Source organism: Poecilia reticulata, chromosome 23 (genome assembly GCF_904066995.2).
Source record: "Poecilia reticulata chromosome 23, P_reticulata-male-v2, whole genome shotgun sequence".
Taxonomy (NCBI): Eukaryota; Metazoa; Chordata; class Actinopteri; order Cyprinodontiformes; family Poeciliidae; genus Poecilia; species Poecilia reticulata.
Genome location: NC_088852.1, coordinates 10,961,470 through 10,979,798, shown reverse-complemented (window position 1 = coordinate 10,979,798; position 18,329 = coordinate 10,961,470). Strand labels below are relative to the sequence as shown.

At 41.6% G+C, this 18,329-nt stretch overlaps 1 protein-coding gene across 1 annotated transcript in view; it reads left to right on the top strand.

Moving 5' to 3' along the window:
• The window catches only part of pdzrn4 (PDZ domain containing ring finger 4), a 36,155-nt gene extending 19,577 nt beyond the window's left edge, over nucleotides 1–16,578 (top strand). Inside the window, exons 2-9 of the mRNA XM_008401002.3 lie at nucleotides 3,140–3,405; nucleotides 3,964–4,066; nucleotides 8,675–8,773; nucleotides 10,672–10,734; nucleotides 12,600–12,701; nucleotides 12,935–13,054; nucleotides 13,733–14,797; nucleotides 14,886–16,578. Of these exons, the coding sequence (XP_008399224.1) occupies nucleotides 3,140–3,405; nucleotides 3,964–4,066; nucleotides 8,675–8,773; nucleotides 10,672–10,734; nucleotides 12,600–12,701; nucleotides 12,935–13,054; nucleotides 13,733–14,797; nucleotides 14,886–15,458 (2,391 nt within the window). The 3' untranslated portion in view covers nucleotides 15,459–16,578. The remainder of the gene's footprint in view (nucleotides 1–3,139; nucleotides 3,406–3,963; nucleotides 4,067–8,674; nucleotides 8,774–10,671; nucleotides 10,735–12,599; nucleotides 12,702–12,934; nucleotides 13,055–13,732; nucleotides 14,798–14,885) is intronic.
• Nucleotides 16,579–18,329: the final 1,751 nt, after the last annotated feature.

The following is an 18,329-nucleotide window of genomic DNA, read 5'->3' as shown; positions in this document are numbered from 1 at the left end:
GGCCTTTTTGTGAGCCTGAGCAGAAGTTTGCAGAAATCAAAATCCAGGGGTAAAACGAAAGATTGCGGTGAGGGCTTCGACTGCCGCAGGGGAGGACAAGGTCAGCGCTGAATGGACGAGGGCAGCTCATTGTTTCATAGTTCATTGTAACCCTTTTCAGCATGAGACAGGAGTTATTCAGTAAAACATCGTGAATGCAAACGTATAGATGCTTCAAGTCTTTCTAGGGGACGACAGAATGCTTAAATTGTGCGTGAAAACTTTCTGTGCATTCTGCGTTTGCTTCCATTTGTTCGCAATGACACCATATCTGTCAGATTTAGCTGTGAGGTTGAGTGCTTTCGCTCTTATCTCAGTTCAGCAAACACATCCATTCACGAGTGCAGACACACACACACACACGCACGCATGTGTGCGCACGCATGCGGCCCTTATCTTAGGGATTTTGTTATCACACGCTGTTTGCATTGAGGACTGGAAATAACATTAAACCATCTGAAGTGACAAGTTGATAGAAACCCTGTCACGTTTATAGGCTGACATGTGCAATATGCTTTGTGTACGTTGAAAGCTTCAAGCGAAGTGGTGGTAGAACGATAGCCGTTTCAACAAATCCAGCAGTTGGCTCCTGGTTGCGGAAAGCTGGGACCCAATTTGTAGCAAGCTAATAATCAATCACAAAGTGTCCTGTCGTCAATAGCAAACCAACTAAATTGGTTTTCAAGTGTACATATGCAAGTAGGAGACTGCTGTGTGTTTTTCTTTTTCTTTCTTTCTTTCTTTCTTTCAAGAAAGAAATGTCTGAAGTCAGATAGATGCATGGGAGGTCCCAGCAGCAAGTGTTTCTCAATTCCCATCCTCACCCCCCACCCCCATCTCCCCCACCCGCCATATTTTAGATGTGCTTTTGTTCCAGAACACCTGTTTCAAATGATTGCGTGACCTCTTCTGCGGCCATCGAGCGCCACAGACGGCTGTTAATCACCCACAGATTCAAGCCAGGTGTGTGGCAGAAGGGAAAATGCTTAAAACATATGCAAGGCAGGACAGTGGTGGGGGAGGAGGGGGATGGAGGACCGGAACCGATAAACACTGCCGGCAGCTGCCATCTTTCAAAGCGACAGAGTAATTATACAAGATTGTGACTACAACGAAACTTCAGAGAAAGTGCCAGAGTTACTTTAGTTTCCTCCTACTGTACCTAGCATTTGAGTGGCTGAAAATTTTAGAGTAGAAATATCCAATTTAAAAGTTGAACTTCTTTAGAAGAATTGAAACCAGCTAATATTGTAGGCAAATGGAACTTGAAAATTACTACATTTTATAGGCCTGATATTCTACGTGATTTCTCAGGTTGATATTTAATAATAAACCAAGGAAAACCACAGAACTGTGGCTAACCCAGGGAAAAAACAGCGCATAAAAAGAGAAGAGAACCATTTGGTGGAAACAGATGAACCTGACAAATAACCAAGTAAACATGAGGGTGGGTTTTGGAACAAAAATGATGAGTGTAATTAACTGAATGTGCTGGAACTGTGTGGGGTGCATGACTGGTAGAGCTGAGGAAAAATGGCCAAATGACACAGAATCAACACAGCAGGTGAAGGGGACAGGAACAAAAGAAGAAGAAATAAATGGAGCGAGACATAGGAATCTACACTGCACACTTCAATCTGTCTTTTAGCTGAAGCTAATTTAATTATTGAAGCTATTAGGAGTCTAAATGTGTAATGTAGGCTAAAATGTACAATCTTTGCTTGAAAATGTAATTTTTTAGCAAAAAGAAAAAACTTAAATATTGTTTTACATATATATTGATGGGGCAGGGTTTTCTAATTCAGTTAAATAGCAGAATTTAAATACCTTTCTCTTCTGGTTTTTACTTGTTGCCAATGCATGTATAACTTAATGAAGTCTATGATGCACAGAAACATCTGCTGCTCGCGTAGACAAACCTGTTCAAAGCCATTAAGCTTTGTCACTGTCCCATCTGTTGGGTTACAATTAGCTTCCACTTAATGACTTGATTAATATGTCCATCTACCACTCAGTAAAACTTTTCAGTTGTTTTGAACTTTTCTTGGTTTCATGTTGAATTTATTTGATGTTTGCTTTGTGACAGAAAAATCCCCGCTGTAGGAGAACGGGAATCGCCACTGTAAAAAGATAAAGTTTTAACGCAAATTCATCGTAACTCTGTGAAGTTTGATCTTTTTCATCCAACAACAAAATATCAGAAGAATCAAGACAACTTAGATGTTGTTGGCAATTGTGCAGACTGTCGTGTTTGTGTAATATCGACGCTCACGATTGACACGCAAACCTTTTTCAAGCAAATTGATAATTTGCATATCCTCCGGATCAATACAAATGAGCTGTTTGAATAAATGTGCGGATCAATAGGCATGTTTTCAAACGCAGTCGCTGCGACATGACACACAAACAGCTTCTCCTCTACCCATCCCGGTGTTGCACAGCTGTGCCTGATGATGTGAATTATAAATGCAATGTTCACTAAGACTTGTGTCTCTGATGATACATGGTGTACTCTATGGTGCTTGTTTCCATTTTATTGCTCATTTGTCTCAATCAGCATTGCTATTATGCACTTAATGGGCTTAATAGTAGAATTTCAGTGTAAATAATGCATCTCGGTTAGATAGAGTGGAGTAAGAATAGGATAGACTTGCATTTGAATTGGAGACAATATGCACATTCTAGAAAAATATATTTCTGAAAAATATAAAGTCAGCTGGTGAGCAGTTACAATCTCTCAACCTACTGGGAAACATACTTTGGAATGAAAAGATATTCCAAATTTACATTTTGCAGTTTTCATGCTTTAATGAATTCTGTTTGGTGCCAGACTTTAGGGGATTGTGCAGGTACTATAAAAAAAATGCAGATGTAGATGCATAAAGGGAAGATGGTGGATGGCTCAATCAAATGATTGGTTATTTCTTGTAAAATAATATCTTAAATGGTTAAACAAGAAACCTCTGATGAGCGAAACATCTCCAACATAAATAGTTTTGTCTTTTCCAACATGAGCCAATTCGAAGTTTTTCAGCTGCTCTCGCTCAAAAGTGAGATTTGCCTCATGAGGCCTTTTCATTTTTTTTTTTTCTCACCTAAGGTGAACGGGCGTGACTTCTCCAAGGTTGAACATGACGAGTCAGTGGTGGAGGCCATCAGGCGAGACCCCATCGTTGTCCAGGTTCTCCGGCGAACCCCCGCCAGAGCCACCGTCGTGCAAAGGAACTGCGACGCGGCGCAGGATGTGTGTGTGGTCGACGTCTGCACACAAACAGACATCACATTCGAGCACATCATGGCTCTGGCCAAGCTCCGGCCCGCCACCCCACCAGTCCCAGACATCTGTCCGTTCTTGCTCTCCGACAGGTGAGGGAAAGCACTTATTGCATTCCTTTTATAATAGCTATTAAGCAGCTCTGTCAGAGTGGAAACCCCAAGCAAAGCCAAGCACTGTGATATGATTATGCACAGGCGAACTGGCAAACAGTAATTGCTTCGGTGTGCTACATCCATTTTCCTTAATGAAGGCTTTTGCCAGGCGATTAAAATCCAATGGACTGATATAGTAGGCGGCCGGACATGGCACCCATTCTGATGCTGTTTATGGAGCTTTGCTGGACAGGAAATGAATTCATTTTGCCTCATAAAACTGAAAATCTTACAGCCTTGGTCAGTAATTACAGTGAGGCAGTCACAGGGACAATTTTCAGAGTTTGTGGCTTTAATGGGGGAAATTGTTTATGTCTTTGTCACAAAATGAGATGAAGTATAAAGACTTTGGGTATGGAAAAGTGGTAAACTCCTAGTAAAGTCTGGTTCATCTAATTCTGTCCATCTAATTTATTCCACAGAATGAAACGCGTTGATATGGGAAGACGACGTTATGTAAATTATCTTTATCATGGTTCATTTTCTTTTCTTTAGCTGTCAATCCATACACACCATGGAGCACGACTTTTACGAATGTCCAGAGTACATGTCCAACACTCCAGGAGAAGTGGAAAGGCCTGAAGAGTACGAGTACGAGGTAGGGATCTCGTCATCATTTTTTACATTTTGTCACATTGCAACCACTAATCTTAATGTATTTTATGGGAATTTGTAGGAAAAGTTTTATACAAGTACTTAATTCTTAGGTAGACTTTCTACCAAATATTTTTTTTACATCTAAATAATTTTTTTGGATGATTACTTTTTACTTCTAAGGGTAGAAATATTGGTTTAGTGCTACTCTTACAACTGATTAAAATTTTTCGGCTAACCTAAAATCCTCTGGTTATAAAATCATAGCTCAAGCCGTACGGGCCACAGTAGTGCAGGTAAATTATTTATTTTAGAAAATGTGTCTCTTTGAGGAGAAAGTTGACCTTTTGCACAGTGTTTAGCAGATGCATTGTGCTGCTTAGATGATGCCACCTTGAGGTTCTCCCAGGTTGAAAGTGATGGGTATTATTTGCTTTGTCTGTTTCCCTGTGTGGTGTAATTGGCCCTTCCTGGTTCAGTGCACAGTTTTCTTGGTTAATAGGATCCCTTTGCTGTGGCCTTTTAGCAACCCCCCCCCCCCCCCATCCCTCGGTTCAGGTCGGTGGTGGGATGGTGACGGAGGGGTTTTGTTTGGTAATAGCAGTGCTATCAGAACAACTTGGACCGTACAACGTTTAATCAAACATTCTCCCACCCCCCACCTGCCACATGTTGGACACACCAAATCAGCTGTCCTCACTTTCCCCCAGTCCATCCATGTGTATCTAACTGAAACAAGAATAGCTTTCCCCTTGCAGGAAACGGAACATGGCTGCCATTCCCAGGAAAAAATTGACTTCTAACTGACAGGTTTTGCTTCACTTCAAACTGATTGCCCACCTGGGTACAGCTGTCATGATACACCTGGTGGTTCTGCCAAATCTAGCACGCCATAACATTACCAGGCGCCTGCCCAGTTTCAGGGTTATGAATTTGACAGATCGAACAGGTTTCAATTCGGAATGAATTTGTTTTCAACACATTTATATACCAAGGCGCTGGTGTATTTCTTCCCTCGGAGGCAAGGAGTATTTTAATAATGCAGATTTTCATTGCTTGCAGCAGTGGGGTGTGCAGAAGTCAGTTTTCCGTTTGCCAAATTATTAAATCTTAATTTGGTTTGTCGCAGGTGCCACATTCCAATGCTGAAAACAACAAATGAGGAAAAAAATTATTTCAGGCAAACCTATTTTTAATAAATCATCTTAAGAAAATTTGAAGAAAGTTTGAATAATGCTACTTCACACTCAATCACAATGCTTGTACAGTGCAGCAAAATTACATTTGCATTCATCCATCCATCCATTTTCTTGCACCCTTTTTCCCTCAGCGGGGTCGGGAGGGGTACTGGTGCCCATCTCCAGCCAACGTTTCGGGCGAGAGGCGGGGTACACCCTGGACAGGTCGCCAGTCTGTCGCAGGGCAACACAGAGACACACAGGACAAACAACCATGCACACACACACTCACACCTAGGGGCAATTTGGAGAGGCCAATTAACCTGACAGTCATGTTTTTGGACTGTGGGAGGAAACCGGAGTACCCGGAGAAAACCCACGTAACGCACAGGGAGAACATGCAAACTCCATGCAGAAAGACCGGGGCCGGGAATCGAACCCAGAACCTTCTTGCTGCAAGGCAACAGCTCTATCAACTGCGCCACTGTGCAGCCCACATTTGCATTCAGCCAAGTATAAAACAAAACACTTCACAGGCGTATAAACTAAAAGTATAGCAAATACACTCCACTGTTAAGCAAAGACAATTTGATGTGGTTTAATCCCACTTTTCGGGTAAGTTTTACTAGTCAAGCCAGGCACGATTACTCACCTGTGGACTCGACCACGGGGTATGAATACCTTTGCATATTCTGCAAAATAAATATTCTTTCTTCCCCCGCCCATCTTTTTCTTTTATGTAGATTAAAGGCTTGGTGTACCTGCCACAACGGATTAGCAGGAGGTAAAAACAAATTTAGAACCACGATTGGTCGAATTATCTCTCTTATGCTTAAAGCTGTTTACAGCTGAACGGCTGTCATCATCTGAAGTGAGGAAACGATAAGCCAGTGAACGTTGTGCTTGGCACTAATTACAACTGAATGAAACATGAGGTGGTGGCAAAGTGAATGCCCGATCTAAACGTTTCTCCCAGATGTTTAATGTGGCACCAAGCAACAGGAGGAGACCTATTGTCGGTCCAACTTCTTAACATATTTTCTCTGTAACAAAAGTATCAAAAAGCGTGATTTCCTGGAGTGTCGTGAAAATTTAAAGCTAAACTACCGATCAGAATAAATCATAACCCTTCTGCAATTATTAAGTAATCTCTTGTAGCCTTTGATGCCATCCAATTTTCTAAGAGATTACACGTTTAATCTCATTGCAGGCCAATATCAAGGCACAAATCAACCGGTTCATCATACTGGTGAGGAGTGTGCCTGGTGCGAAGCAGTGTGTTGTGCTACAAAATCATAAACTCCTTCCGCAACCCAACCTTTGAAGGTCAGGGCTGTTTGCACAGGGGGTTAAATGCCACAGAAATTAATTTCTTCCCCTGTCAATCTCCGCTATCGTTGTTTCCCCTGACAGTAGAAACACGGGACAGGGGGTTTAATTCCTGCCTCCCCTCCACCATCCCCAGCGCCCCCCCCGTCCCCCCCGTCCCCCCCTCTCGCTTTACTCGTCGTTCTATCCCACAACCCTTCTTTCATTTCATCACAGAGGCGAAATGGATTTGGCAGTGTGAGGTTAATAAAGATTACCCCCAGAGTTATCTTTATGTGATTACCTTAATACACAGCAGAGATCAAAAAGAACCAGCGGTGAGTAGGACTAGATTTAGGGAAATTTCCTGGAGGAGGCGGGGGTTGCAAAGACATGAAAGACCCGGCCTGTATGGCTCCACCGTATTGGCTTAGTTTGAGTTTTGTATCCCTTGACTTAATTAATATCCACGTCCCAAGATGGAGCTTGGACTGCAACAACATGCAAATTAAGGGGGCCTGTACTTTAACATGTATTTCTCTTCTTTGTTTTTATTAGTGAGCTAGAAATGTAGACTTTTCCATGCAAATAACATTTTTACAAACGTGTTAAACCACCACTAGTTTGCATCTGAGACCTGAACAGTCAGCACAAGCAAAGGGGAAAAGTTTCTTAAAAGAGAATAACTTTATTATCTCTCTAAAATAAAACAAACAGGCATGTAGTGAACGAGAAGCTGCCGGAACATTCTCATATCCACCCACAGCAGAATGCTGCTGTCTAAAACAAAGGGTTCACCCCAAAGTCAATATCGATGAAACATTTTTTTATTTAGTCAAAGGGAATTTTAAAAACCACTCTTAACTAAATGAATAATAATAATAAATATTTTTGCTGTTTTACGTCCAGAAGAACAGGCAAATTACATTGTCGAAAGTATTCAGACACCGCATATAACTCATGGAATTGCGACGTTGCAGTCGTCTCCCTGTCAGATTGTGCCTCAATTATGACCTCATTCATATGTATTCATTGCCATTTTGTCCCTTCATTTTAGTTTTTGATGGAAGACCATGTAATATCATGAAGGTATTACACGAAGGTATGCAGTCTGCAGAAGTCTGCAACTTTCTACTGATTCAGTTCCCACAGACCTATAAACCTTATCTGGCTTTCAGGTTAGCGGAAGAATAGAAAACAGAGACGGTCATGTTTTGGGTTTCTACGGCCACGCAGCTGCCTTACAATACCAAGTACATTGAAAAGTGTCAAATGCAGTGTTAAAGCACACCACCACTCAGCTGTAGAGCGTTTTAGACATGTTCTTGACGGTAACAAATGATACTTATCCTACCACACAATCCAATCCAGTTGGGTTTGGTAGTTGCCAGGATCACACTATGTGCTGATTGCATTCTGCTGAATATATAGTTTGGTGGAGGGACAAATATGACGTCAGGTTGTGTTTCAGGGACTGACCACTTCTCCTTCAGTAAAAAGAAGTTTTACAGCATATAGAAGTCTATAACCTGTTTCTTATTGCCATAACAGATGTCCTTGTGCAGCCTGCTTTATCTCTGTTGTATTTTTTACACGATAACAGTTTAAAAAAAAAAAACTTTACGCGCAATACGTCCTTTACCACCTGAGTCGGGTAAAAACTGTGTGATATATTAAGCAGTGAGAGGCTTGGACTGAAAGTGTTCGGTTGCACAGTGCAAATTTTATAGCAACATTGAATTGGCTACTTCAGATTCTTTACCTGCAGCCTCAAACCAACAGACGGTTGAAACGTCATTAAAATGATGTTCTCAAGGAAAACAATGACTCTGAAAGCAGGCATGCAGCCTGTTTAGAGAACAACTAAAGCTCTTTCACACGAAGCTCCTTGCATTTTTATTTTTTACATTTTTTTGCCATTTTTACAAACCTAAAGCTAATGGATTATCTTTACGTGAGCTAGAAATATGTCATAAAAGTTGAGCTCGTTTAGTCTGCATGACTCATCCAAATTTCGCAACTGATTTTGATGCATTTCTTTTTCATTTTCACTATTCAGTCACCAACTGTCTCTTCAATGTCTTTTTAAAAATAATTAAAATATCTCTTTTGCTTGTGTTTAACAGGAAGTGGAGCTGTGTCGGGTGAACAGAGAGGATAAGCTCGGTCTGACGCTATGCTACCGGACCGACGACGAGGAGGACACCGGTATTTATGTCAGTCAGGTACTTAGAAACCACTACTACAGCTTTGTGCAACATTAAACTATTTCCTGTTTGGTTTTATTTAAGTAGACATTTTAAAAGTCACACAGAAATACTCTTAAAATTCCAGAATACTCATGCACAACTCTTATTTTTGGGACTCGTTATTAGTCTCTTTGGAACGAGAAGTCATTACGAGGATTTTACGAAATCCCAGACCCATTCCCGTATCTGTGTTCTAAAGCGAGTTGAACTGAATTACGGAGGAAGGCGGAAAAGAAAAATGTTTTGCAGCCAAACATCAATAGGGAATGAGACATGCATGGCCTAAAAGGAAGTCATGTTTGAAATATGATTCACTTCCTTCCCTTCTCATTTTTCACCTTTTAGCATGTTGTTATTCTTTTAATTAGCTCACAGCGGCGACGGCTCTCTCTTCCTTTTCTTCTCAAAGTTTGAAATGACTTCTTCTGCCATTTACTGCCACTCATCTAAATACCAAACATGCAAAGCCAGACAGGAATGTATTACAGAAATTCTCCTAATTCACATGATTGTCAGCTCAGGAAAAAAAACAAAAGAAAGAAAGAAAAAAAAGATCCCTCTATTGCAAAAGCGTTGATAAGACGGAATGAAAACTAATTATTGAGCTATCCAAGAGAAAACCAAATGAATGACGGAATTCTGGGGAACTTGGGCGACGGGAAATAAATTAGGAAATCATTCAGTCTGACTGCAGGTGCAGTTTCAATCCTATTATGAAGACAAAGACAGGCTGAAAGGAAAAGTAAGAGCTGCTGTGGGGATTAGCTTTCCCGCACAAGGGCACAGATGGCAGAATTACAGCAGTCGGTTTAGCTTGAATCAGTTACAAACTTGCTGTGTCGTTCCCTATATCAATTTTGTCAAATTACAACCACAAACATTAGTGTAAATAAAATCCAGTGCAACTTCAAATGGATGTTCTGCTTTGCTAATCATAAAATAATAATCCCAAATGTTGAACTTATCAAATAGAACGGTGCTCTGGTGACATAAAACCAAAATGCTACTTTTTAGTCCAGTCTTTCACACACATCAACTTGGATACACCAGCTCGACTGCGAGACACAGAAGCTGCATCGTTGCAGTGAAAAGGAATCGGAGATGTTTTTAATTTTATGCAAAAGTTGAAAGAGGAATGAATACTTTTGTAAGGCTCTATATCCTGCTGCTGCTCTGCTTTTTCAGTTGTTTCTCTTGAACCTGACAAAAAGCTCCAAAACTATTGAAAGCAGACAGTGGAGACTGCCTTCCACAAACAGAACACATATATTTGTGCCTGTGTATTTGCTATGAAGGATCTCTCTCATTAAAATGCATGTATGGATAGCAACTGATGCAACTTTCGGGAAATACGTGATCTTATTTTGACTTTTTTTTTTATGTTTTGCACACCTTACTAAGACTTTTGATCTTGCACGCGGGGGAAACAACAAAGTTTATGATCGTGCGGTGTCGGCGTGCATCTCCACCGGGATACTTTTGGATAAATTAAGCTATTCAGCCTAAAATTTGCAAGTTTTTGTTTAAGCTTTTCAGTTGATTTTTCTTTTCTTTTTTTTCTCAGTCCCCCCCACTTTTCTTTTTGTTGTGTCTCCAACACAAGTGACGCTCTCTATTTATGTACAAAAATATATATTAAATCTGCTGCTGTTTGTAACCGACTCAGTCTTTAACATAGGAAAAATGTAGGCTGGAGTGTGAGTTAAAAAAAAAAAAAAAAAGTATCTCCTTTATGGGGGAAAAACAGTGTTTTCTGCAAATAGCGTACATCAAAGTGCAGTTAGAGCGTGAAGACATCGCAAGCTGTATTTCGGAGAATACAGACACGTTCAGTGACTGGCTGTCGGTATTGATTTCTGCGTTCTTTTGTGCAGGTGGAGCCGAACAGCATAGCAGCAAGAGACGGACGCATTAAGGAAGGAGACCGCATTCTGCAGGTGAATTATTTACTCTCGGTGACAACGATCCACTAACATCAGGTTATGTCATATTCTCAGAAATATGTTTTTTTTCCCACTTCTCCTCCAATAACCGTTACCCTTTTAATTAACAAAAAGAAAAGGCTGTCTGGGAGGAAAAAAAACCTCCCGATAGCTACTCTACCCTTATATGACATTCTTGTAAGAGAATAACCGAGCTGCTGGTGTCTGGAGTCTGGAGAAAGGATATGTATATTTAATCACCTCGTTTTATCGGGGAAATTAAAGTCCTTAGTTGCAGTTTCGCCGGCACTCCATCATCTGTGAGAACTCTTTCTTGCTCTGTCCCTCATTATTCAAACCTTCCATGGGGTAAACTACTGCGAGTAGCTTCAGTTGTAACAAAAGGTCGTTCTCTGTAAATCTGACTCAAACAGAAATGCTAAGAAATGCGTTTAAAGCAAAAGGGTTATCTCAGTTTTGATATCTAGTCTGAAGCAGATCTGTAATCATGTACATGAATATACATCTTTAAAAAAAAAAAAAAAATTTTACCAGATAGTTTTGGCGTTTGGTGTTTTTACTCTGAAACACTGGAGTAACAGACTTGAAAATGAATGACCCCCTGACCCCAGACTTGCCTCTAAGTGGCTCACTCTTTTCACAGCCTAACAACTTTCAACTTGTTTTATTTTATTTTATTAGCTGAATGTTTGCCTCCTTCTATTCTGAAAAAATACAATAAAAATGAACTTTCATCCTTGAGCAACAACTTTGTGGCCAAAGAGTTGTGCTTCATAAAATGTTTTAACGCAAGGATGTGTCACTGATTGGAAGGGGGAAAAAGCCAGATATTGACCAGTCGATATTGATGACAATTACTTACCTATGTTTCAGCATGTCTCACAGTGTGCTCATTGATGTTAAAAGAAAAAAAAAATCTATATATTTTTTTAAGTTTTGGTCTTGTAAACTAAAAATCGACAGATTCCGTTCACTGGCCAATATCTCGGTCTATTTCTAAAACGTCACTTTTAACAGTCTCTTCATCTTAGGTACTGGAAGACAAACGTGTCTTCAGATGATGTGGGACTGGATTTGTATTGATTTCACTTTAGGGTTGATATTGAAATATTTTAATTTGGGAAGCAAAGGAGATCATCATTAAAAACCAGATTTGTGTATCATAAATATCAAAGCTGTACTCCTAAATAAAGGTGTTACCTACTGTTTAGGAATTCCCTTTTACATACGGTTGCTTAAGTCGGATCCCTTTCTTATCTCGGTAAAGTGACATTTTACGTAGCTTTCAGTCCAAGTAGAAGACTTTGAATCCTCTTTATTAATTGTATATTGACCTCTGAGTATCTCCCTTCTCGCAGTGTGGTGTTTGTTTCCTTGTCCTATGAGTGATTGGGTGGGATACGGCCTGCTATACTCCTGGCCCTATTATCTTCCTCTGACAGCCCCATTACTCTAGTGCGGAAAAGATGAACGCCACCTGTCAAAGAACAGTTAATTGTATGTCTGGATGGTCTGGTGAGAGCAGAGTTCCACTATTGACTCCCTCTCCAGAGTGTGTAGCCTCTCCTGTGTATTCATATTAGGAGCAAGTGGCAGCAGAGAGGAAGGAAGGCGGACGGCAGACGAGACATGCGGAGAGATTAAAAAAGAAGTGTGTGGAAACGAAGACTAATGGAGAGTGAAAATGTATGGATAGGGGGGAAGAAAGCAAGGGGGCTTAGAGTCAAGACAGATCAATGATCCACACAAGAAAAACCTAATCCATCTTCTCTCGCGGCTTAATTGCGTGTAATTTAAAGGACATATGTATATTATGCAAATTTTCCTCCTCGTATGCAATGTCGGTCTTTGGTGTGCAGATAAATGGCTTTGAAGTGCAAGACCGGGAGAAAGCCGTCGCCTTGTTGTCAAGCGAAGAAGCAAAGAGCATCAGACTCCTGGTGACAAGGCCAGAGATCCAGGTAAATACGCGCACACACCCACGCAGCCCTCCTGCCCCGTCTTTGACAACCTGTGTCATGTCAGATAAAAGCGACTGCTGCTTGAGAGCCTTTCGGTTTTCTTTCCTGTCAAGGTGATTGTTTAGAGTACCTGCGCGCGCGCACACACGCACACACACACACACATACAAAGATGCGTACAGTCACGGGTGCGAAACCTCAGAGAGGACTCTGACAAGATCTCGTGATTGCAGCTGGAAGAGGAGGCTGTGTGGCTGGATGACGAGCAGCAGCGGCTTGTCGAGGAGCTGAAGATGGAGATTCTGGAGGAGAAGAGGAAGCAGAGGGAGCAGAGCTTTGTGATGGCAGATAAGGTGAGTAAAACAAATCAAAATAAGAGAAAAAAAAGAGAGACGGCGGAGAAAGGATGGCGACAGCACTGCAACTGCACTGCAACTGCACAGCATCGATCTCACCAAGGCGGTGGGAAGTTGGAGGAGACATGCTTTTGTTCTTAACATCATGTTACCCATAGATTACTTGAATGCTGCTTGATTAATTCGAGCTGTAATTTATACTATCTTTCCATTTCAAATATTTGTAGCATATTTTAAATGTATCTTGACGATTGTGGTTATAGCTCACTGGTAAAGGACTTAAATAACAAAACAAATACAACTTCCCTGTCATTATCCATAAGCCCCATCTCACATGGGCCTAAACCTATTTTATGAACTAAAGGACTCCACTGCTATTTGAATATCACTGAACCAAGGTGATTTGAAAACTTTCATTTTGGTGAGAAGACAATCAAATTGCCAAACTTTTGGGGCCAACTCAATAAATTATCCTTAGCATCCTTCCCAGCCATCCTTCATTTCTTTATAATGGAGGAAAGGCTTCAACCTCTCCTTTAGCTTTAGCATGCAACATTCCAAATTTGCATCAAACGTCAGCAACTTAAACGTCCTTGTTTTACTTTTGGCCATCTCCGAAATGATGCTTGAGCTCTTGTACGCAGAGTAAAGAGTCTTCTGTTTCTTCATTTAAAGCTTCAAGGCGATGAGGACGTCACAACAGACACGGCCACCTGTTCTTCCAACAATCAAGACAGTGGATTTGGGCGCAGCACAGACGGTACCGAGCACCAGCCCTTGTTGGCAAGACTTTACAGGAGGAGCCCCGCGCAGTGCCTGAGGGATCGATGGCAGTCAGAACATCCGCACAACAGGCGAGGGACCGTTGTACCACAAGACACCCAAAGCACAAAAACTCACTCAACAAGCCAAGGCAACGAAAGCGTAGTGAGTATTCGTAACAGTGGATGCGGAGTCCGAGGTTTAGAGAACTGCTTCCAGCAACTTTTAGAACTCAAGTGCCAAATACGAAACGGGGGCGAATGTGGGGTGTACTCCATTAGACACAGCATAGAATGTAGTCTCACTGGGCAAGGTGGAGGGGATGGAGATAGTGAAGGTGACGTTGGTGCAGGGGGAGGGGTAGAGCAGGAGTTGAAGATGCTGAACGAAGAGCTACGCAGCATTGAGTTGGAGTGCCAGAGCATCATGCAAGCCCATCAACTACGCAAGTCCCAGCAGCTCGAGCAATCACAGTCTGCACCCTGCTCACCAGGAACGAACCACAAAAATGAACAAAAGCGGCACGGGAGGCTGGCTGACATTCATGAGTACCCCGAGAGGTCCGACAGCGACAGAGTTCGCGAGAAGGACAGCTCCAGTGCCTACAACACAGCGGAGAGTGCCCGGTCAACGCCTCTAGGCATGGAGAGATCTCCTGATCATTCGCTGCAGAGACAGATCAGCATTACCAACCAGAAAAATCTCAGGCTTGCCTCTTCTGCACCATCCAATCCCATTCCTATCCCCAAGACTCAAGGCACACATAGGCCGTGCAGGCCAGCCGATCATGGTCCAGTCATCTCCAGCAGCCCCGACCAGAGCAATCCTTCGCGGTCTGAGTCGGACCCAGCTCTACCGGCGGACGATGAAAGATGTGACAAAAAGGGAAGGAGCAGAGACTCGAGAAGAGCTCTTCCTTATGGCGCTTCATATCAGACGGGCACCTATCACGGCCAGGGAGGATCCAAGCAACTTCAGGTTTGTATTATGAAAACATACCTATGTAGTGCACGACTACATAAAGTATTTCTGAATAACTCTGTGGCAAACATCATCTTTGTTGCAGAGCTATGTGCAGCTGCTCCAGCAGCACTCGTCTCTGGAGTACTCACAGAGCCAGCTGAGTCTCCTCAGCGTGTGTCGAGATCCCATGCACCGCAGCGGTCGTGCGGGGGAGCCTCGCCTGGAGTGGAAAGTCAAAGTCCGCGCAGATGGAACACGCTACGTCGCCAGGAGACCCGCTCGCGACCGCATACTTAGGGAGCGGGCGCTCAGAATCAGAGAAGAGAGGAGCGGAGGCATGACCACAGATGACGACGCGATGAGTGAGATGAAGATGGGCCGCTACTGGAGCAAGGAGGAGAGAAAGCAGCATTTGGCAAGAGCCAGAGAGCAAAGGAAGAGGAGGGAGTTCATGCAGAAAAGCCGCCTCGATTGCCTAAAGGAGGGACCGGCAAGCGGGACCGAGGGCAAAAAGGAGATCAACATCTTGGAGCTCAGTCACAAAAAGATGATGAAGAAGCGGAACAAAAAGATTCTGGACAACTGGATGACCATCCAAGAGCTGATGAGCCATGGGGCGAGAGTCCCAGAGGGGTCTACTGTTCATAATGCCTTTCTTTCTGTCACCACTGTTTAAGGGACGTTGTTTAAATACTTGATGCAGGCATATTTTTTAAAATCAGGTGCGTCTTTGCCTTGGAATTCGTCACTCTGTGAAACCACTGTAAATGGAGAAATGTCATCGGTGAGAAACTCTGTAGCATTCCCTGAGCAACTTTCTTGCTAACCGTTGACGAATGTTCAGCAATCAGTACCACACGTCAGTCATTTAAAACACGACGCGAGACGCTTTTAAGCCGGACCAACGTTTTTTTGTTGTTGTTTTTGTTTTTTTGGTGATAAGGTGGTGCCTAATAGCATGTTGGTTCAATCAGTTCATAAAGCGTGAACGAACCGACGACGTTTTGTACTCTCTGTTTTGTGTCTTAATATCTGTAATTTTTATGTTTCATAATATATGAAGCAATTTTACTTGCCTCATTCGAGCTGGCCTTTTATATGGGGAAGATTGCAGTATTTTTTACATTTTGTAATCTCGAATTTTGTAAGAATTCTTTTTTTTTTATGCAGAATGTCAATTGTATCGTAAACGATTATCATAATTTCCTATTTATATTTGTATCACCAAAACCCGCCACTGTCGAGGTGAGACTATTTGATTGTACTATAGCTAATGCTGTACGCCAGACCAGCAAAACAGGAAATAAGAAATCTCAAAAGGAAAAACCCTGCCGGAGGCGACTCCTTTACATCGCAACTGCATCGAGTGTCAGAGTTGTCAGCTTACATCACTAAATATGTCAACATGCTATGTCAAAGGGACATTTTAGACGAAAGTTAGAAGGGTTCTTTGAAACAATTTTACCTCAGCTTACAGTTAAAACTGAATTATCAAGAATTCAATGCTTTGCTAATGAAACCATTGCCTGATACTTTAAAGTATGAACCTGTGAGTTATGTTGAAATCGTTTGAGTTTAATTTATATCGTTTACTCGCTAATTGTATTTATTGTAAATTAAGTTAATCGTCTCCCCGATTCTCTTAATGTGGGGTATCCTGGGGAAAGCAACACTTTTCAATGCGCTGGGAAGACTTTGTATGATATTTTCAGCCTTTCAGCACTGCCGTTTTTACTGCAAATTGAGTAATTGTTGATAATGTTTGTAAAACTGAATAAAGAACGCAACAAAAAGCATTGTCTTTGTGTATATGTTGATTTATGTTCATGTTCTTTTGACTTTAGACATTTAGGACTGATGGTTTAAAGATGATTTAAAGTTTCACCTGCATATTTTGTTGTAAGGTATGCTCCAAATATGGTGAGGGTAAATTAGGGCTGAATTTATTCATTATTAATCTGTCGTTTGTATTTTGGGGGTCAGGCATAATGCTTTCATTAAAAAGCACAATTTAACACAATGCACTGCACTAAAAAAAGAAAAAAGTTTATGATTAAAATGATTATGATTAAGATAAACCTTCAGCCTCATTTACCACATCAAACAACTGAAATTTTATCCCAGGACTCGTGGGCAATCGAAGCCTGTGAGTCCTGGATTAGGCCATAAGATTTAGTGTCTTGTGGCCTAATGGCATGAATGGTGATTCACCCTGTTGCTGCCTTTTACTGTTTTCATGTATGCATATTGAACATGACTGACGGCGTGGAAGGTTGGGACGTGTGCATGCGAGGAGCAATAGCATGGCTGTGCCGTAACGGGAAGCATTAAAGCTAAACTATCCTCCCATTTCAACGCATTAAAGAGACACCGGTGAAGTCTCCGTTACCCCTGTCCACAGCCCAGTGAGCTGAGGAATTAATGAGACACTTCAGACGGGCATCCTCATCACTGGGGCCTTTATGCATAATATTAAATCAGGTAAGCAACACATCCACCTCCCTCAAACCCTGCCTGCCTTCCCCATATATGTATCTGTGTGGCAAGAACCAAACATTCCAATCAGTTTCTAAGGTGTAAAGGAAAAATAATTGGGTGTATTTGAATGTTGTGTTACACCCCAGTTGTATCCTTGCTTATGTTTTCATCCATAAAAGCAAACTAGCTGTGGTTTTGAGGCTGCAATGCCTTGGAATGAGCTTCAAAGTATTACAACTTTTCTTAAATGTTTCATGGCAGTAGGAATCACAGAAAATCAACATCTAAAAAAAAAAAACAGCATAAAAGTTTTATTACTTTTTTGCAGACTCAGGCATTGGGAATAATAAATAAAACATCAGAAAATAGTTAATGGTGAGTTGAGAGCGTGGATATCACAATCCTTTTAAAAAAATAAAAAATAAGGCTACATAAGATGACATTCTGTTGTTTGTGGATGAAGGACTGACAAATCCACTTGCATATAGCGCTGTTGGTTGATGAAGACATTAACAACATATCCAAAATATCCGCAGTTCTGACACGTGTGCTGATCGCAGCTATTTGGTTAAAATGAGACCGACTTTACTTTGATGTTATCAAAAACACAGCCAGACAAGATGAGTGCACACATGGCGGTAGGAGAGCTACAGGAAGAAAAAAAAAAAAGCATAAGACAGAAATAATGTGAATAAGATTGGTCAGAATCGATGAGAGATGCACCCTCTCGTTCCTGAGTACAGAAATTTTGGCTGTTTTTTACTATCATTTTACGCCGTTTAGTTACAATTTGCAGGTGTATAACCGTCGGATAAGCTTAATTATGAAAAAGCACTGGACAGTTTTGATTATGAAATCATGATCCCGATAGTTAAAGTGGAGCAGTAAAGGTAGAGGAGATGGAGAAAACAAGCCTACAACTGTCTTTAATCTAACGGCGCCTTTGAAGTTAGCAGGGGAACCAGAACAAAGTCGGGCGTTCTTTGCCGAGACGAGAGCTTAAACGTTGTGATGAGGAGCAGGTGACACATTGTGTGCGACTCTGTGAGTCCTGAAAGGTGATTATATG